This window comes from Rhinolophus hipposideros (genome assembly GCF_964194185.1).
Source record: "Rhinolophus hipposideros genome assembly, chromosome: 5".
Lineage (NCBI taxonomy): Eukaryota > Metazoa > Chordata > Mammalia > Chiroptera > Rhinolophidae > Rhinolophus > Rhinolophus hipposideros.
Genome location: NC_138051.1, coordinates 28,023,222 through 28,043,002, shown reverse-complemented (window position 1 = coordinate 28,043,002; position 19,781 = coordinate 28,023,222). Strand labels below are relative to the sequence as shown.

The window sequence follows — 19,781 nt, the reverse complement described above, 5'->3', positions numbered from 1 at the left end:
ACTCAGTAAATGCTTTTTGAATGAATGACACACACCAGAGGTAATCCACATATAATATACGTCATTTATTTCCCTTCTAGCTCAGTACATAGATGGCTTCTCTTCACCCTTTGGGTTGACAATTTTCTCCATGTTGTTGCTGATGATATGATAAAGCTCAGCCTGGAAGAACGCCAGAAGGGCAGCAATCAGGTTCTTGGCCTTTCCTCTGGCCCCCCTTGTCCACCTGCCTTAGAGGCTTACCCCACACTCACATAGAAGGCCCTCAGGTCCAACACCATGGCCCTCAGCTCCCCATAGGCTGCCTCATCTCGCTCATGCACTAGGGCCCGGTAATCCATCTGGGATGCGGAAAGCAAAGCTGAGTCAGCCCCATTGAAGGTTAGGACAGTCTGGTTTTCTCACACAGGGAATAGGTAACTTGAACATGAGCCGTTCTCAGCATCAAGAAATGGGATTCTCACAGGACCAAGCAGAGAAAGGGGTTAAGGTTTTTGAAGCCCAAATCAGTTTTCCTAGGCAATGCTTTTGGCTTAATATTCCCCACATTGGTAAGGTCATAAACAAGACAAAGAGAACCTCTCTTCCCCTTTCCTCACCCCACCCCCAGCCAGCATCAGGTGAAAGGCTGGTGGACAATCCACTCACTACATGGGTCTCCTTAGAGGCCTTGGCCACAGCATCCCCGCGTTCTGAGAAGTACCTGCGGGAAACAAGGGGAGTAACCACAGGAATGGGGGTTCATATTCTCCCTCAGGCCCTTCCCAAAGCCCTCTATCATCCTGATGGGACTGCCCAGCTTTGGGAGTCCCAAAGAAATGTCCCCACAGCCTCCTGTGCTGGCCCTCCAGCTGCCCTCACTTGGAAATTGTTGTCTGGAAGGCTTCTACTTTGGTCTTGACTGCATTCACCCTCTCCAGCACCTTCTCCTGTGGTGACAAAAGAGATGGGAGGCAAAGAAAACACTTCATCTCTTCCATCCTTCACTCACCATCTCCTTCCTCCTCTGTTATGTCTAGCTCCTATCCCCCACTCCCCAAGTCTCTCACCATTTAATATACTTATACACCCCTCTCTTACCTGGATTGCCACCCCAAAGTCATTTCCATCCTCAATCTTGGGGATCAGGTGCTGGATCCATGTGATCACCTATGTTAAAAGGTATCATGTAGTAATCATTCAACAAACTTGTTGGGTTCTTCCTATTTCCACTAGTTCCTAATACGACATATTTAACTAAGCATTTATTATGTACCAGGCACTGTGCTATGTATTATACATCTCATTTAATCTTCACAGCAACCTTTCAAGGTATATCTTTTTATTATACCCACTTAACAGATGAAAAAACTGAGTCACAGAATATCTAAGTTACTTATTTAAGGTAATCAACTAGGTAAGTGATAAAGTCATGATTTGATTCCAAGCAGTCTCCCTCTAGGGCCTGAACTCTTAAACCAACTCACTTGCATAGCAAGTGCTATGTGCTTATACCCTGCACTATGTGCCTGGTATAGCAGTGAGTTCTGAGATTATGGAGGTGGATATATCAGAGTCTCTGATCTCAGGGATACCACTGTGATATCAGAGGTGTAGCAGAACAAAAGTTATCTAAACGCAAGGCACAGAAGGAATCTTCCTATTTCAGGAATAGGTTCCTGAATGAAGGACTTGCATCTCTGAAGAATACCAGGGCCTGGTTTGCCTTCTCATTCTATTTTTCCCAGTTCCCAGGCTTACCAGAATGCATTTTTCTTTGAGAGTCCAGACTTCTGGCTTAACCAGGGCAAGTAGGGCCAGGACCTTCTCATTCCCAGGAAGAAAGCCGCATTTAGGGACTATAGAAAAGAGGGGATTTAGGCTCCTTTTTCGTTAAGTAGTCACTGTGCCATTTCCCTTCCCTTGGCCATCCCTTCCTCTCTTACCTTCTTTTTTCTCCTGCTTATCTGTTTCCATCTAAGTTAAAAAGGGGGAAAGTAGCTTCAGAAAAAGTCATGAAGGTTGAAAAGCCATCATCTCCACTGGGTTTATATAGTCTGCGCCCTACACCCTGAGTGCCTCACCTCATCATCCTTGGGTGGCGGGTCTGGAATAGGGATGTCCAGTGGGGCCCGGAGAGAGGTCAGGTCAGCCACATTGAGGGAGTCCTCCTGCACAGAGCTTACTCTTAGGGGATGCCCAGCCTTCCCTGAACACATCCCACCCGCCCTCTGCCTCCCACCCTAGGCTCAGGCCTCACACCATCCTAACATTCCCAGTCCACCACTCACAGCCACTCACAAATGTTCTCTGCATGCTGAGCCCAGTTGTTAGCTAGAGAGGGTGAGTGGAGAGGAAAGAGGCCATGGGATGGGGCCAGAGGAGCCCACACTACTCACTTGCAAGAGCTGACTCAGGTATATGATTTTCTGTGGCAAGAATCTGTAGAGGAATTCTTCAGCCTGCGGGTTACATTGTGAAGGTGGGAAATCACAGAAGACATTTAATGAGATGCCTGAGAAGTGGGACTGGAAGGGTCCTTGGAAATCATTGACTCTAAGACCCACAAATGAGGAAACAGAAGCCCTGAAAAGTGAAAGTATTTGCTCAAGCGAAGAAGTGACACAACCAAGGTTAGGACTATTGTATGGTATTCCTGCTTTGGGGTCACAGTGTTTCTTTCCCTCAACACCAAAAGAGGGGAGAAAAGGGGCAGAAGTGGGGAGAGAATTAAGAGGAGTCAAATTAAGGGTAGAGATAAATAATTAGGAGCTTATCTTGGATGAAGTCTTGATAAGTAGGGCCCAGGTCTAGGGTGGGTTTGGGGGTCACTCTGAGAGGCTGTGACCCTCAAGTGTCAGTTTAAAATTCTGGGTCAAATCGCTTGAATCCAGAAGACTTACCTCCTGGAAAAGACTTTGCCGGAAGACATCCACCTGAACAGAGAGCAGTACCCCGATGTTGGTTAAGGGTCTCAGTTGTCAAGAGTAAGACCCCACCCCCCCCAATGGGATGCCCTCTAACTTGGCTCAGGCCTTTCCCATAAGCCAGATTTCTCTGGAAGTCCATGCTCAGTGCAGATACTGGTCAGAGGGCAGGAATCTGGGAGTCCCCAGGGCAGAAGTGAAAGCACTGAAGAGGGAGGTTGGGGGAGCTCTTTGGTACGGCTGTGGACCCCTGGAGCACCCAGCTTGGCCTCCATACAGGAGGGCTCCCTGGACCCCTCCTGGCCTCCGGTCTCCATTACCTGTTTGCGGGCTTCCCCGCTCGGGCGTACCCCACAAGGCTTGGCCATGCTGCTTCAGTTGCTAGATCTTCGGTCTCCCGGTTCCGCGCCTGGGCTTTCGCTTTCACTCCCCACGTCCAGGCCCGCCCCCCTTAACCCCACCCCTTTCCTTCTTTTCCCCCTCCCCCTGGCCAGCCGCAAACCGTAGGGAGCCCCTCAGCCATTCTCGGCCAGTTGAGACTAGAAGAGGCGGTGCCGACTCGGTCCCAAGCCCAGGGGCTGTCCGAGGGAGGGGCCAGGACCGGCGGGACCGCGGAGCCCGAGCGGGAGCGGTCCTGCCACAGAAGGGGCGGGGCTACAGGGAGCGGCGAGGGAGTCCGGGGGGAGTCCGGGACTGGGTAAGAGGGGTGGAGCGTGGGAAAGGGGGTGTTCAGTGCTGGGGCTGTCCCTAGGAGGCTCGACTGTGAGGAGGGGGCTGGAGAGAGATCAGAGCGGTGGGAGAAGTAGGAGAAATGAAGGCCTGGGGCTGAGCAGGAGAGTGGGAAAGGGAGTAGGCGCGGGGCTTCCTCCCGGAGGGCGCCTTGCCTTCAAGACCGACTGGAGAAGTTCGCTTGAGCCGGGCTCAGGCCGGCCAGAGTCGAGTTCCCGGCAGAGTGGGACTTCTCCGGTCTACTGGTCTAAATAGAGAAGAAGGCTTTGAGGGAAATAAGTTAACCCCGCTCCTTTGGCAATTCATAAAAGAGCGGAATCAGCCTGGAGGAACGCGGGGAAGAGCTCCAGAACAGGGTTAAAGGCTGTGAGGCTCTAGGGGAGGAGCCAGGGACCATTTACCCTTCTCATTGGCTGGAACCAGGCCTCCCTTCTTGGCCACGCCCCACAATTCCCTGATTCCGCCTTCCTTTACCTTAGACCCCGCCTCTTCCCCTGAAACTGGGTCGCAGTCCCGCCTTCTTCCCTAGTACTTCCTGTTCCCGGTTAACCCTGGCGGGGGGCCGGGCGTTGAAGAGTGACCGTGGCCCGAGTGACCCGGGAAGGCTCCGCGGACTGGGTCGGGCCGTGAAGCCAGATACCAGGCAGGAGCGGCGCCGCTCGGGCGGAGCACAGGCTGCGCGGTGTCCCGGCGGGCCGCGGGACTGGGGCTGACCGTGTCTCGGGATGCCGGGGGAGGATGAGAAGCAGGCCTTCCTGGCGGCCCGCGAGGAGCTGGCGAGCGCCCTGAAGAGGGATTCTGGGCAGGCGTTTTCCGTGGAGCAGCTCTGGCCGCTGCTGGTCACTTCTCTGCCTCCAGCTGCCCGCTACCTGCAGCTGGACGCCGCACGCCTGGTCCGCTGTAACGCTCACGGGGAGGTTAGGCCCGGTCCGGCTGGGGAGGGAGGCTGAGCATCCGAGCCCGGGATGGGGCTTACAGCTCTCTGCTCTCTGACTGCTTGCAGCCCCGAAACTACCTCAACACCCTGTCCACGGCCCTGAACATCCTGGAGAAATATGGCCGCAACCTCCTCAGCCCTCAGAGGCCCCGGTACTGGCGCGGGGTCAAGTTTAATAACCCGGTCTTTCGCACTACGGTGGATGCTGTGCAGGTGAAGCCCCTGGGGACCGTTATGGGAGACGGGAACTTGGCCTGCGCTGGGGGTTGGGTAGAAAGGGCCTGAGGCTGTGCCGACTGTGGAGGGGTTCAGCCCTATTGGGAAGGGGCCCCGCGGGGTGGTGACTGGTTGTGAATGTGTGGCAGTGGGGCCGGGATGTTCTGCGATTGTATGGCTACACAGAGGAGCAGCCTGATGGATTGAGCTTCCCTGAGGGGCAAGAAGATCCCGATGCGCACCAAGTTGCCACGGTCACACTGGAAGTACTGTTACTTCGGACAGAGCTCACTCTACTGTTACAGGTGAGATATCTCTGGTCCTGAGGACTTAAGCACCAGGGCTGGGAGGCTCAGCCTGATAACTCCAAAGCCAGTCTGGGGACTCCCGTGCTGCTGAGCCCTGGGCATATTCCCCACAGCAACCTGGGAGCTCCCCTTACTATACTCCCTGTGAATGCTGGGGCACCTGGGCTTAGAGAGAAGGCCTCATTCCAGGACTGTAGGTTGAGAACTCTTACCTCATTTGCAGAATACCCACCCAAGACCACAAGCACTGGAGGAGCTGCTGGAAGACAAGGTTGAAGATAATGCAGTAAAGGCAGGAATGGGGCTTTGAGGCCTGATGAACAAAGGGGCAGGGGATGGGGGTCTCCCCAAACCCTTGCCTATTCCCTGCCCTTTTTCCTCAGATGTTGCAGCTCTCAGAGTTTGCCCCTGCACTGAGAGAGATTGCTCCTGGTCCCCTCACCACACCCTCTGCCTCAGGTATTGTTGGTCCTGTGTTGGGGGAGGGAATGTTAGTAGACCATATTGATGGAAATTTGGGGCCCTCATCTGTCTAGCTTCCTGGTTATCGGCCTTTCTATTTTTTTTTAAAGAGATTAAAATAGATTTCTTGAGTCCAGATATGTTGAAAAGTAGTCTATGATTTGTCGCCCTCCACAGCATTCAGGTCTAACCTGGTCTTTTTCAGATAGATGTTCTGTTTCTCTCCTATTCTCCAGGCTCCACTCCTGGTCCCTGCTTCTTCTGTGGTTCTACCCCAGGTACACTGCACTGCTCAGCCTGTAAACAGGCCTTGTGCCCAGCTTGTGATCGCCTGTTCCATGGGCACCCATCCCGTGCTCATCACCTCCGCCAGACCTTGCCCTGGGCCCCCCAGGCCACCCACTTGACCCCCAGGTGAGAGGCCTTCCCTTCTGGGAGGGAGTGAAATTGACAGAACTTAGTTAATTGAGTATCTACTATGTGCCACATTCTGTGATAAAGACTGTTTTATAGAGAAGGCAAGCAGCCGGTTACTGCCCTCCTAGAGATCACAGACATATATCAAGCAGGTAGCAGTCGCAACAAGATAGATTATTATGGTGTGCAAATAGGTAGTAGGAGGAGGCAACCTAGTCTGAAGGATCAGCTCAATCAGTTGGCAATATTTTAAGCACCTAGTATGGGTCAGTCCCTATGTTAGGGATATCTACCAGTAAGCTGTGAACTTTAAGCTGTCATTTATATGTTGAACAGGCTGTGGGTATAGGAGAGTTCCAGACAACAAAGCGTGCAAAGGCCAGAGCCATGTGTCATCATGCAGGAATGAGGGATGCCTGGGGTGAGGGACCCAGGCACCAGGGCCCCCCTCAGTAGTCCATGTCGACTTTCCCATTACAGCTTACCTGCTTCAGATCCACCACGGCCCCAGTCAACTTCCCTGCTGGCCCTGGGAGACAGCTCTCTTTCTCCTCCTGATTCTGCAAGTGCCCGTCTGCCCTGGCACTGCGCTGCCTGTGCCATACTAAATGAATCTTGGGCAGTGCTCTGTGTGGCCTGTGATCGGCCCAGAGGCTGTAAGGGGTTGGGGCTGGGGATTGAGGGTCCCCAAGGAGCTGGGGGCCTAGAACCTGAGCTTGCACGGGATCGCTGGGCCTGTCAGAGCTGTACCTTTGAGAATGAGGCGGCGGCTGTGCTGTGTGCCATATGTGAACGACCTCGGCTGGCTCAGCCTCCTAGCCTGGTGGCGGATACTCGGGATGCTGGCATTTGCCTACAGCCCCTTCAGGTAACCTATTCCTGGCCTTTCCATCTCTTTATTTGCACCTATTACCATAAGCCATTCTCTATTTCCTCATCCCGTTTTCCTTTGGTTTCCTCATGTCTTCCCCCCAGCTCCCTATATTTCCATCTTGAGCCTCAGCCAGCTTTCAGTGGGATAATTCTTTCTGCCTTCTCAGCAGGGGGATACTTTGCTCTCCTCTGCCCAGACTCCAGTCTGGTACTGTATTCACTGTACCTTCTGCAACTCGGGCCCTGGCTGGGTGTGTGCTATGTGCAACCGGACCAGCAGCCCCATCCCAGTAAAGCACACCCCCCGCCCCCATGCCACCTCTTTGGAAGAGCGACCCCCTGAGCCAAGGCCTCCACGATGTCTCAGTGCCCCCCTGACCAGTTCCTGTGGGGACCCTGAGAAGCAGCGCCAAGATAAGATGCGGGAAGAAGGTCTTCAGCTAGTGATCAAGATCCGGGTAAAGATTTGGGCCTGGGATGAGATGGGGCTGAGCTGGTGGGGGAAGGGAGAGGCTGCAGTTGATTAATGTGAATTCTTGTAAAACTGGTCATTGTTAGCCACAGCCGCCTTTTATTGAACACTTCCCATATGGCAAGTGTCATGTGCTCTGCTCACAAGATCACAGTCTGAGCTCAACCACTGTCAGCATTTTGGTTCAGGCTGATGGTGGATGAAGGACACCCTTCCTGATAGGCCCTCTGGGTGGGACTGTGCCTTAGGAAGGGGAAGCCGCAGGCGCCTGTCCAGAGGAGGTCTTCTCAGCTCTGCAGTACTCGGGCACCGAGGTGCCCTTGCAGTGGTTGCGGTCCGAGCTGCCCTACGTGCTGGAGATGGTGGCTGAGCTGGCTGGACAGCAGGCCCCGGGGCTAGGGGCCTTTTCCTGTCAGGAGGCCCGGAAAGCCTGGCTGGATCGTCATGGCAATCTTGACGAAGCTGTGGAGGAGTGTGTAAGGACGCGGCGGAGGAAGGTACCAGCTGTGCTGGAGGGACAGGGGGAGGGTTGTGGGTCTCAAAGTCTCTCATACTCTCTCCTTTGCCTGCTTTTTCCCTCTTCATTCCTTTTCTCCATTCCCAACTCATAGGTGCAGGAACTCCGGGCCCTGGGCTTCGGGCCTGAGGAGGGGTCTCTTCAAGCATTGTTCCAACACGGAGGTGACGTGGCACGGGCCCTGACTGAGCTACAGCGCCAGCGCCTAGAGCCCTTCCATCAGCGCCTCTGGGACAGTGGCCCTGAGCCCACCGTTTCCTGGGACGGGCCAGATAAGCAGGTGCTGGGAGGAGGTGATGAGCCATGTAGAGGGGCAGAGGGAAGGCTGAGGGGAAGGAGCTTTGGGTCTGACAGCCACTTCTGCCCTCTCCGCCTAAATTACATTGCAGAGCCTGGTTAGACGGCTTTTGGCAGTCTATGCCCTCCCCAGCTGGGGCCGGGCAGAGCTGGCACTGTCACTGCTGCAGGAGACACCCAGGAACTATGAGTTGGGAGACGTGGTGGAAGCTGTGAGGCAGAGCCAAGACCGGGCCTTCTTGCGCCGCTTGCTTGCCCAAGAGTGTGCCGTATGCGGCTGGGTGCTGCCCCGCAACCGAGTAAGCCCCTGTCCCCTGAACGTGGCCTTAGAATAACTCTCGTGCCTTTGGACCCTCTCCACCCATCCCCAGTCTCTGCTCCTGTCTTTTGCTCTACAGTTGCCCACGTGCCCTTGAAGGCTTCTGGGAAGAGGAGGGCAGGAATAGGCCACCTTCCCTCACCTCCATTTTTTGATGTTCTCTTATGGAGAATTTCACACATACAATGGTAGAGAAAACTGTATAACAGATTCCCTCCTTCCCACCACGTATTCATCACCAAGCTTCAGCAATTCTAAATGTATGGCCAATCTTTATTTCGCCTCCACACACACAGGATTATTTTGAAGCAAATCTCAGGCATCATATGGTTTATCTGCTGATATTTCAGTATGTATCTCTAAAAGAAGACTCTTTGAAAACATAGGCACAAATACCACACACAAATACCATAGTCACAACCAAAAAATTAGCAGTAATTCTTTAATGTCATCGTCAAATCTCCAGTTGGTAGGAGCAGGCCCCTCTTATTCCTGAGCCCCCATTTACTCGAGGTCAGAAGTGGCAGTTCTTTGGCCAAATACAGTCCAGTTGAATTAGGCTGGCTCTGTATCTTGATTTGTTCCGTTTTGTTGATACTCTATTTTAAAACAATTGTAGAGTCACAGGAAGTTGCAAAACTAGTATAGAGTCCTATGTGCTTTTCACCCACCTTCTTCCCATGGTGACTTCCTATGTAATTATTGTACCATATCAAGACCAAGAAACAGACGTGGTACAATGTTAGCTAGAAGGCAGACCTTGTTCGTTTTTTGCATGGATGTGTGTGGAGGGGAGTCGGGGGGAATTCTACCCAATACAAGGAAGATACAACTTCTTCCCTTCCTCCCATCACCTGGCAACCACTGGGCTGTTCTCCATCTCTATGTTTTATCATTTTAAGGATGTTATATGTGTGTTTGCTTTTAATTGAATATGAATGCCTTTAGGGGGCATTCTTCCTTTTACCTTAGTTCTCACCATTGTCTGTTTTCCTTCACCTGACAACATTCAGACATTTAGGTTTCCTCCCTGGCACTTGTTGGCATTTGAGGTTGCTACCTCTGCCCAGTTATTAACTAGACCCTGGTTTCTCATGAATACCTGGCTATTGCCCCTTCCCCAGGCTGGCAGCTGTGGCTTCTGACCCTCTCCTCTCCCCGCTCAACCTCTAGATGCAGGCCCTGACTTCCTGTGAATGTACCATCTGTCCCGACTGCTTCCGCCAGCACTTCACTATCGCCCTGAAGGAGAAGCACATCACAGACATGGTGTGCCCCGCCTGTGGCCGCCCCGACCTCACCGATGACACACAGTTGCTCAGCTACTTCTCCACTCTTGACATCCAGGTACTGCAGTCTCTGGGTCTCAGGGCATCCTGGGCTTTGAACAAGAACCCTGCCCACCCTCCACTTCTGCATTCCGTCCCCAGCTTCGAGAGAGCCTAGAACCAGATGCCTATGCCCTGTTCCACAAGAAGCTAACTGAGGGTGTGCTCATGCGGGACCCCAAGTTCTTGTGGTGTGCCCAGGTAAGTGGCCTGCCCAAAGGAGCTTACTGGAGGCACAGGGGTTGGGGGGTTGGGGGCCAGGCCTCAAATAGCTATGCTCTTGCACACACAGTGCTCCTTTGGCTTCATATATGAGCGTGAGCAGCTGGAAGCAACATGTCCCCAGTGTCACCAGACCTTCTGTGTACGTTGTAAGCGCCAGGTGAGGCACATCCACCTTTCCAGAAATACTTGCTGAGCTGCTGGCAGGTACTGTTATACTCGGGGTGTGTTGGACAACAGAACAGACATGAGCTCTGGGCTCAAGTTCTTACAGACTAGTCAGGGAGGGAGGGAGAGATGGAGGGAGGAAGGGAGGACGAGGGAAGGAGGAAGGGAGGGAGAGACGGTGGGAGGGAGGATGAGTGGGGAGCAAGGGCAAAGGAGGAAGGCTGGGTGAAATGTAAAGGAGGAGGGAAGGGTGGGCATAAGGGAGGGAGAGAAGGAAGAAAGAAAAGGAAGTGAGGGAGGAAGAGAGAACATAATTATACATGGGCATAAGTTTTGTGAAGAAAACAAATAGAAGTCTGAGGTGAGGAATAATGGAATGGGCCTACTTAGGACAGAGAGGTCAGACAAGTCTTCTCTAAAATGGTTTAATTTAAGCTCAGGCCTGAAAGTTAAGAAGAAGTCAACTATGCAGAGTATTTGGGACAGAAAGAACAACGCATGGAATGGCCAAAGTCAGAGTAAAGTGTTATGTGGCTGGAGCCTCCAGAGCAAGGGTAAGAGTAGCAGGCGGTTGGGGAGGAGCTCGCTGCCAGATCAGGAGAGACCTTAAGACCAAGTGAAGAAGATGTTTGCCTTTCATTCTAAGACTAAGCACGGGGTGATATGATCTCATTTACCTTTTTAAAAGTTTAATATTTTATACCAAAAAATCGCATCTATATTATGAAACATAATAATAAAATAAACACCTGAAACCCTACCGCCAAACCTCAAAACTAGGACACTCCCAATCCTGTTAAAGCTGCCTGACTTACACTTTCAAAGGCACTTTGGCTGCAAGGTAGAGGGTGGACCGTAGGGGAGCCTGAGTGGAAAAAGAGAGACTAGTAACTGAAGCAAGACCTGACCTGGCCCAGAATAAGATGGTCACAGTTAGGACAAAGCGAAAGGGGACAGGGTTGAAAATAGATGTTGGTACTATGTTAGCTAGGCTTGTGTGTTGGAGACAAGATGTGCTGGTGAGTATGTGGTGGTATAAGGAAATAAAAGAACCTAGGGTGGCCCCTCAGTTTTGGATTTGAGCAAATGTTGGATGGCAGTGCCATAAACTAAGCCAAGGATAACTGGATAAGAATGGAGGGGTCAGCAAGAAGGGCCAGGGATGGAGCTTCCATGTAACGATTGCTCTCCTTCTGGCAGTGGGAGGAGCAGCACCGAGGCCGGAGCTGCGAGGATTTCCAGAACTGGAAACGCACCAATGACCCAGAATACCAGGCCCAGGGCCTGGCAATGTATCTTCAGGAAAACGGCATTGGTAAGGCTGCCCCACTAGGCCTGTTCGCTCGGTGACCTAGCGTTGCCAGCAGCTCTCTTCCTGAGGGCCTTGAGGAGCAGTGGCAGCCCCAGCTCTGACCTGCTGTCCCTTGCAGACTGTCCCAAGTGCAAATTCTCGTACGCACTGGCCCGAGGAGGCTGCATGCACTTTCATTGCACCCAGTGCCGCCACCAGTTCTGCAGTGGATGCTATAATGCCTTTTACGCCAAGAATGTGAGCCCAGAGAATGGGGATGGAAGGGATAAAAGGATGGGGGGCTGCCATTGGGTTTGAGGGGCAGAAGCCACTGAGGAGCGGCCCAGGGGAAGAGAAGGAGGCCGGTGGGGTGTAAATGACCTCTGTCTGTCCCCTCTCCCCCTCTACTTGCTCCAGACCCTCCAGTGTCTCTTTCTGCCCCCACCCCTACACCCCTCACACAGAGGTTCCTGAGAGGCCAGGACCCCAACAGTCTCCAATTTCCCTCTCCTATCTGGGTTTCTTCCAGAAATGTCCAGACCCGAACTGCAGAGTGAAAAAGTCCCTACATGGCCACCACCCCCGAGACTGCCTCTTCTACCTACGGGACTGGACTGCTCTCCGGCTCCAAAAGCTGCTACAGGTCAGGCGTGGCCAGCCTGGCTGGGTTTGTAGGTTGCCCAGAAGAGGAGGCAGGGCCCAGGGTGGCAAGAAGGGAAAGGCTCTGTGGGCTGGCATCAAGGAGAATCTAATGCCCATCCCTCTGCCCCTCCTCAGGACAATAACGTCATGTTCAACACAGAGCCCCCAGCGGGGGCCCGGACAGTCCCTGGAGGTGAGTGTCAGGGCAAGCGTTGGAGAAGGGGAGAGGGTGGCTGGGCGCCACTGTGCAGTTGGTAAAGGAAAGGTTTGGGTCTGGGCTCAGACCTGAGCTCAAGGCCCATCCTATGCTGAAGTGTTGTGTGCCCGTTGGCAAGTTAACCTCCCCGAGCCTTGTTTCTCCCTTTGTAAAATGGGGGTAATAGCCACCTTGCAGCTGAGCTATTTTACATGAGGCCACATTAAAGCACCTGGCACTAGATACTAATTTTCTTCTTTCATTCCCAAAGGATAATGATTCATTAGTTAACTCAATGAGTATTTAATGAGACTTACTAGTTGCCGCCTTAGGTTCCATGAGGGCAACAGAAAGATGGCACATAAGGTTCTCATGTACTTCATTTCTTACCATCTAGATAGAGTAAGACCTTCACAGAATAAGTTAACTGTTAAGCACTAAATCACAAAAGAGCTGTTTCAAGGAATATGTGATTATGGGCCAAAAGCCAGCTTGGATAAAAGCAGGGACAGCAAGCTCGCTGCCTTTGGATCAGAGCTGGTCTGCTCTAATACAGGGCCATCTCTAAGTTCCCCCCACCACTACCACTGTTAGAGCAGGGGCTTCTGTGCTTCGGCCCCTCCCTGGCTGCCACCTCCCCCGCCTCCGTCCCAGTTCTCCTGGGGCCTGGTGGTCAGTGGCCTCCTACAACAAAGGGCCCTTTCCTGCCCTTATCCATAGGTGGCTGCCGAGTGATGGAGCAGAAGGAGGTTCCCAATGGGCTCCGGGATGAAGCTTGTGGCAAGGAGACTCCAGCTGGCTATGCGGGCCTCTGCCAGTGAGTGCCAGGCAGGGGGCATGGTTTTGGGGAGAAGGACAGGAGTGCTGAGGGCGTGCCCAGGTGGTAAAGTGGGTCTCTGGGAGCAGTGGGTCCTGCAAGGAGTAGGAGGGAGGTGTCCTCTGGGCAAAGACCTGGATAGGTAGTAGCAAGCAATGTGCACGGGTTGGCAGTGCCTACATGTGCAGCAGGCAAGGGTTGTCTTATTTGTCTAAGTATGCCAGGGCCTAGCACGGTACTGGGCACACTCAGTTAACACTTATTCGTCCAAGTATGCCAGGGCCTAGCACGGTACTGGGCACACTCAGTTAACACTTATTCGTCCAAGTATGCCAGGGCCTAGCACGGTACTGGGCACACTCAGTTAACACTTATTCGTCCAAGTATGCCAGGGCCTAGCACGGTACTGGGCACACTCAGTTAACACTTATTCGTCCAAGTATGCCAGGGCCTAGCACGGTACTGGGCACACTCAGTTAACACTGGCCGAACAGAAGAACGAATATCCCTCCCTCTCATCTCTCCAGGGCACACTACAAAGAGTATCTTGTAAGCCTCATCAATGCCCACTCACTGGACCCAGCCACCCTGTATGAGGTAGAGGAGCTGGAGACGGCTACCGAGCGCTACCTGCACGTGCGCCCCCAGCCGCTGGCTGGGGAGGATGCCGCCACCTACCACACCCGCTTGTTACAGGTGAAGCCTCCTGCCAGCCTCGCCTCTGACCCTGTGTTCTGAGTCCCCTAGCCAGCCGGTGTCTGAGCTCCAGGCTTCCAGGGTCATCATCTTCTCTCCTTCTGCAGAAGCTGATGGAAGAGGTGCCCTTGGGACAGAGTATCCCCCGCAGGAGGAAGTAGCTGAGGGAGAGGGTCCCAATGAGGGTCGCATCGCCTGACTCCTGCAAGAACAGCTCCAGCACCAATAAAGAAGCATCTCCTTGCCCAGGCTTCTTGGTCCTTCTTCCTGGCCCTACCATCTGGGGGCACCAGGGCAAGGGGGGTGAACTGAGCTTTCCTAAAAGGGCCCCCTACAGCTCTCCGTCTGACCCTGGACTCATAGGATGAGGAAGGAGTTGACACCATGGATGGCTAAGGGAGGCCCTCCCTGCCTGCTTGGCCTGGGCTGACGTCCTCCTTCCCTGCCTCCCTTCTTCCCTTCATTGAATTGAGCTGACATTTGAAGTCACCAAATAGGCTCCAAGCAGGCACCGAGGGGGAGCATACATGCACAGGTAGTACAGAGCTCTCCAGAGGCGCTGGAGCCCGGCTGCGTTCTGTGGCCTCCCTGGGGAAGCAGCAGTGTCACAGAGATGGTCAAATACCAGGAATGAGTGTCTCCGGGAGGAAGGGGAATGAGCCTCAGCTGGGAGGGTTCCTCCTGCCTCTGATTCCAAGTGAGATTCTCGGATACTGCTTCCACCTAGTGGCCACTCGTTGCCCTGCAACTCGGACCACGTGATTTCAGGGAAAAGGTCCTCCCAGGAGGAGAACTGAAACTTAGGGTGGGGACTGTGGAAACAGGGTGGAGTTATCAGGAAGCTGCCTAGCCTGGAGCTGAGCTGAGGTCAGCTCGGCCCTGGGACACCCCGCACAGCAGCTCAGGTAAGATCAGCCAAGAATTGGCGGCAACCTGGGTCTAGGGCTAGAAGGCCCAGCGGGATTGGAGAGGTGGCAGGGAGGGGCTGCTCCTGGGGGCCCCTCTACTAAACTGAGGAAGAGACAGAAGGCCTGTGAGCCAGGAAGCAGGAGGTTTGGCCTGAGTGAGAGACTGACCAGGGGCTGTGTCCCAAGCTCTGCAGGCAAAGGCCCGGACCTGCTGCCCGGTGGTTCAGGGAAGAAGGCTGTTTACCCCAGTCACTTGGTCCATTGTTTGCTTGCTTGCCTTCTGGCCCTGCCCACTTATGCTGCGGCTCCGCCCATGCCCCCTAACTCCTAGGGCAAGCAGAGGGGACAGCTGAGGGTGGGAGGAGAGGTTGTGGGCTGGTGGGTGCAGAGTGTTGGTGGTACGTCCTCGAAGCAATCTGCAGGTGCTTGGCGATCTAGACGACCTCTCCCCGGGAACAGAACACCAACGAAATTCTTCCGAACAGTAGAGTCCAGAAAAGTCTTAAAAGTTAAGACCAACACCTAAGGTTTCCTTCTAGATGTCACAGCTTGGGGTATTAAAAACAACGTATAATTTTTTTAATTGCCAGTGATGGCAGAACCAAAGCTATTTGGTCTCAGAGAATTTTGAGATATGTCTAGAGATAAACGACGGATGGGTTCTCCGGGGACCCTTGCCAGACTACAACCCAAATGGCCAGGGCCTCAGCAGATGTTCCCTCCCAAAGGGTGGGTCCTACTGATTCTGCCTGCTGTTCTTATCCCCAGGATGGCATCAGGCAGGGCACGCTGCACCCGAAAGCTCCGAAACTGGGTGGTGGAGCAAGTGGACAGCGGGCAGTTCTCAGGGGTATGCTGGGAAGATGAAGCTAAGACCATGTTCAGGATTCCCTGGAAGCATGCCGGCAAGCAGGACTTCCGGGAGGACCAGGATGCCGCCTTCTTCAAGGTGAAGGGACCTGGGAACTGGCCCCTCTCTCCAAGAGAGGGATGGAGTCAACACTGGTGTTCAAGGGGTTGTATCTACCTGGCTTTCAGGTAAAAGGGAGATTAGAGAGGAGAACCAACGACATAATTAGCAGAGCCAAGTGCAACATGGAAACGCAAAATTTATTAAGGATTTCAAGATGGTAACAACTGAGCATAAACCCAGCACAGGCCTTTCTGTGCGAGGGTTCACGCTGCGTATTCATGAAGCTAACCCTGGTGGAGGGGCAGCTGGGGTCTCTAACATGCTGCCTCTCTTCATTTCCTGTGTCCTAGGCCTGGGCAATATTTAAGGGAAAGTACAAGGAGGGGGACACGGAAGGCCCCGCTATCTGGAAGACTCGTCTGCGCTGTGCTCTCAACAAAAGTCCTGAGTTTGAGGAGGTTCCTGAGAACGGCCATCGGGATGGGGCTGAGCCCTATAAGGTGTATCGGCTGCTGCCACCAGGAACCCTCCCTGGTGAGTGACCCTGGCCCACCGCTCTAGAATCAGCAGACTGGGGAGGAAGGACGGAGATGAGCATTGTGGGAGGTTGGGAGGACTCCCTCAGGCCCCTTGGTCATAGTTCTACCTTGTCCCTGTCCTTGGGACCTGCTACCCAGGTTCCCCTGCTCAGTCCTGCCCACCCTTTCGCAGCCTCTCATCTCTCCCACTGTCTGCACTGAAGGCTCTGACCATCCCCTCCCCCTCAACAATATTCCACAGCTCCAGCAGGAACCCAGAAATCACCATCAAAGAGACATCACAGCTCTGTGTCCCCTGAGAGGGCGGAGGATGAGGGTACCATGAAGAACTGTATACTCAGCCCGTCCTTGCTCCAGGACCCCCTCAAAACCGTAAGAGCTGGGGAGGGAACTGGGTGGGCCTGAGACAGGACAGTAACTAGGGGAAGAGGGGCCAACAACAGGCACTATGTCTGCAGGAGGAGGTGGGGGCCCATGGGGGAGCAGGCCATTCAGACTTGGAGAGCCGCAGCAGCAGCAGCAGCAGCAGCAGCTCTGAGCCTCAGGAAGGTACCGCCTCCCTGCCTCTTGTCATCCCGGGTGTCACACACACCCTCTGGCCCTTGAACTCCCCAGTGCCATTCTACATGACAATGTGCCTCTCCTCCCTCCCAGGTGCTGACACAACTGAGGCCCCTTTTCAAGAAAATCAGGCCTCCCTGGAGCGGCTGCCCCCTCCAGACTCAGGTACTGAACGTGTCTGGGTTCTCCCTGCTCCCTGTCCCTACAGGTCACCTTCCTGTGGCTATGCACACGTGATCTAATCTGTCAGGGCTTGCAGCAGTCTGTGCTTTCCTTACCCAGACAGTGCACCTGGCCAGACTCCAGGCGCCAAACAGCTTGCTTCTCAGAAACACTCCCTGGGCACTCTGTTTCCTGGAAATCGGCTTTCAGACATTGATTTCTGGGGGTTAAGAAAAGGCCCAATCTCTAGGACCTTCTTGTAAACTGTAAGACCCTGGGCATAAAGCCTGGAGACCTCAGTGTGAATCTGTGTATTAGCTACTCTCCTGAGTTACAGGAAAGTCTGACGGGGCACCGTGGCTCGTGAGGGTGGGGGCAGTGAGTGAGGATAAGAGGGAGGGCGTCTTGTCTAACCCCAGAAGTTACAGCCGCGGCCTTGCTCTGCCGCCTGCCTTGTGCTCCCCAGCCCTCACTCGGCTTCCCTCTCTGGGCCTCCTGTCCCTCAGCAGCAAAATGAGGACGTTGGATTTGCAAGGAGCCCCTCTTTGTTTCCCCAGAGCCCCGTGCTGACCAGGTGGAGCCCTGGGAGAAGCACTGGTACAGTTGGTCGTTCTCTGTCTGCAGACTACTCGCTGCTGCTCACTTTCATCTACAGTGGCCACGTGGTGGGCGAGGCCCAGGTGCAGAGCCTGGACTGCCGCCTTGTGGCTGAGCCCTCGGGCTCCCAGTACGGCATGGAGCAGGTGGTGTTTCCCAAGGCCGGCCCCCAAGAGCCCACCCAGCGCCTGCTGAGCCAGCTCGAGAGAGGTGTCCTGGTGGCCAGCAACGCCCGAGGTCTCTTTGTGCAGCGCCTGTGCCCCATCCCCGTCTCCTGGAGTGCACCCCAGGCCCCGCCTGGGCCAGGCCCACATCTGCTGCCCAGCAACGAGTGTGTGGAGCTTTTCAGAACCACCTACTTCTGCAGAGGTGAGGCAGCTGCAGCCCAGCACCCGAGCCCTTACCCCCACCTCTTAGTCCCCCAGGCCCTGCCCCTATCCTGTGCTCCCTCCAATAGACCCACCATCACAGCCCACGCACGGCACCCTCCACTTGCTGTGTGCACATCCTGCGGGGTCCTATGCTGAGCCCTGGCAGCTGCCTGGCAGCCCTCCTTCCGCCATCCCGGCTGTGCAAGGTGAGGCTCCAGCAGAGCCCAGCACAAGAGGCTCGCAGCTCGGCGAGCTCCATCACCTTGACACGTACAGCAGTCATGGGAAGGTGCGCCTTGCGGCCCTCTCCTGCACACACTGGCACACGCACCATCCACACGTTCGGGAGAGCTGGCGTACGTCACACACCCTGGCCCTACCACACTCCGCGTGTCCCCTCACATAGATCGCCCCTCTCCAATCCAAGCTGTGCATTCTGCTTCCTGCCTCCATTCAGCTCTAAATCCAACCTTGCGAGGAGGGTGCAGGAGTTCAGGAAACTCAGGGCATGTGTTCCGGGGCCATGGGTGCTCTAGCATAGGGAGGTGTGAGCAGGCAACCAAAGTGTGGGCACGGCTGTGCTAGCAGCCAGGGCTGCCGCTGCGAGGGCTCTAAACTCACCCAGCAGATCATGCCGGGTTGTGCCATACCTCTAAGTAGTTCTTACTCGCAGAAGGAGTGCCTTTTCCAACCGCACGTCGGTGAGCAGCCTCTAATTCCCAACATTTCTGCCATAAGTCAGCAGCCTTGGGACCCTGCAGCTCCTGCTCTGGCCTTGGTCTCCCTATGGCCCCAGTGCCACTTCTCTTTCTCCGTTAAGGGTCCCTTCCTATTCCCTCCCTGCCTGTGGCCCTCTCCCTTCTCTTTCCTTTCTTCTAACCCTTGACCCTTTCTCTTTCAGACTTGGCCAGGTACTTCCAGGGCCTGGGCCCCCCACCCAAGTTTCAGGTGACACTGAATTTCTGGGAGGAGAACCCTGGCCCCAGCCACACCCTTCAGAGTCTTATCACCGTGCAGGTGAGTTCAGCAGGGGAAGAATAGCTACCTGTGTAGATGAGGGGGTTCCAGGAGGAGAAGGGGCCTTCCCAGGGCAGGGGGAGGGGCTGCCCCTGCGATGTTCATGACGCCTCTCCCACCTCTTCCGGCACAGATGGAGCAGGCCTTCGCCCGACATTTACTGGAGGAGACTCCAGAGGACCACACAGCCATTCTGTCCCTGTTGCAAAGCCTAGGAGACCCACCTTCCTCCTCTCCGCTCTGTTCCTCCAGTTTTCTTTGAAAGAGACCCGTTTTCCACGCTATTGCGCTGCCTCCCTCGGTGATCATTCTTCGTGGTTGTCTGTGAAGGTTATGTCCTTGAACTCATGATGTCTGACAGGTGGAGAACTCAAGCATGACTTTTACCTTTTTTTTTTAATTTGAGATATACCCTCTTGTATCTCTGAGGAAGTGAGCTGGGAAAGTCCAAATGGTTTGAACTCAGGGGGACCTTCTCCTTCTGCCCCAACCCGATAGCCAAGCACTTTATATTTTCCTGTTAGATCTTCACTAAGGTTTTAAAATAAAATCTTACTGAAAAAAGAATCCATCTCTGATTTGTTGGGAGAAAAAGGTAGCGGGGATCACAGGGAGATGACAGCTGTCCCTTGAGAGCAGGTCACTTGGGTTCTCTTCCCTGCTGACATCTCCGGGCCCGTTTCCTCCCCTCCACCCACAGGTTGTGGCTAGGAAGCAGTCTGGGCTCTGGGTTCTGGACCTAGCTCTCTGTACTCTCTAGGCAAGCGCGGTTAGGGTCAGGGTCACCCCAAGCGGCTCGCTGAGCCTACAGCCCCCAACTTCACCTGGGAAGGTCCGGGCTCCACAGTTCTTGGCTAGAGGCCTGATTCAGGGCTTCACAACAGGCAGTCTCGGGCTGGA

At 54.2% G+C, this 19,781-nt stretch overlaps 3 protein-coding genes across 5 annotated transcripts; 2 read left to right on the top strand and 1 right to left on the bottom strand.

Moving 5' to 3' along the window:
• Positions 1-43: 43 nt before the first annotated feature.
• On the bottom strand, positions 44-4,626 carry PSME2 (proteasome activator subunit 2). 2 transcript variants are annotated; one of them, XM_081047454.1, is made up of 12 exons: positions 4,110-4,626; positions 3,227-3,882; positions 2,883-2,915; positions 2,379-2,441; positions 2,064-2,150; positions 1,926-1,956; positions 1,741-1,838; positions 1,081-1,149; positions 862-929; positions 649-703; positions 255-341; positions 44-162 (listed from the first exon to the last, which is right to left on the bottom strand). In XM_081047454.1, the coding sequence occupies exons 2-12, from the start codon at positions 3,272-3,274 to the stop codon at positions 82-84; spliced, it is 720 nt and encodes a 239-aa protein (XP_080903580.1). In that variant the 5' UTR covers positions 3,275-3,882; positions 4,110-4,626; the 3' UTR covers positions 44-81. The 2 variants fall into 2 exon arrangements, with proteins under 2 accessions (XP_080903580.1, XP_080903579.1); XM_081047453.1 differs by lacking the exon at positions 4,110-4,626 and having other exon boundaries at positions 3,227-3,974.
• RNF31 (ring finger protein 31) lies at positions 4,192-14,124 on the top strand (the record flags this gene model as incomplete). Of its 2 annotated transcripts, none has more annotated exons than XM_081047450.1 (21): positions 4,192-4,552; positions 4,639-4,785; positions 4,938-5,093; positions 5,320-5,388; positions 5,480-5,555; positions 5,795-5,972; positions 6,456-6,843; positions 7,016-7,306; positions 7,569-7,817; positions 7,932-8,117; positions 8,227-8,433; positions 9,627-9,800; positions 9,884-9,982; positions 10,074-10,163; positions 11,372-11,486; positions 11,602-11,720; positions 11,992-12,105; positions 12,240-12,297; positions 13,021-13,117; positions 13,645-13,813; positions 13,921-14,124. In XM_081047450.1, 21 exons carry the CDS (start codon positions 4,361-4,363, stop codon positions 13,972-13,974), a joined length of 3,228 nt encoding a protein of 1,075 aa, XP_080903576.1. In that variant the 3' UTR covers positions 13,975-14,124. The 2 variants fall into 2 exon arrangements, with proteins under 2 accessions (XP_080903576.1, XP_080903577.1); XM_081047451.1 differs by having other exon boundaries at positions 4,361-4,552; positions 5,320-5,367.
• Positions 13,979-19,439, top strand: IRF9 (interferon regulatory factor 9). The gene is made up of 9 exons (XM_081047452.1): positions 13,979-14,718; positions 15,490-15,670; positions 15,985-16,168; positions 16,415-16,545; positions 16,632-16,722; positions 16,828-16,899; positions 17,521-17,862; positions 18,766-18,881; positions 19,015-19,439. Exons 2-9 carry the CDS (start codon positions 15,491-15,493, stop codon positions 19,141-19,143), a joined length of 1,245 nt encoding a protein of 414 aa, XP_080903578.1. The 5' UTR covers positions 13,979-14,718; position 15,490; the 3' UTR covers positions 19,144-19,439.
• The last annotated feature ends 342 nt before the right edge of the window (positions 19,440-19,781 follow it).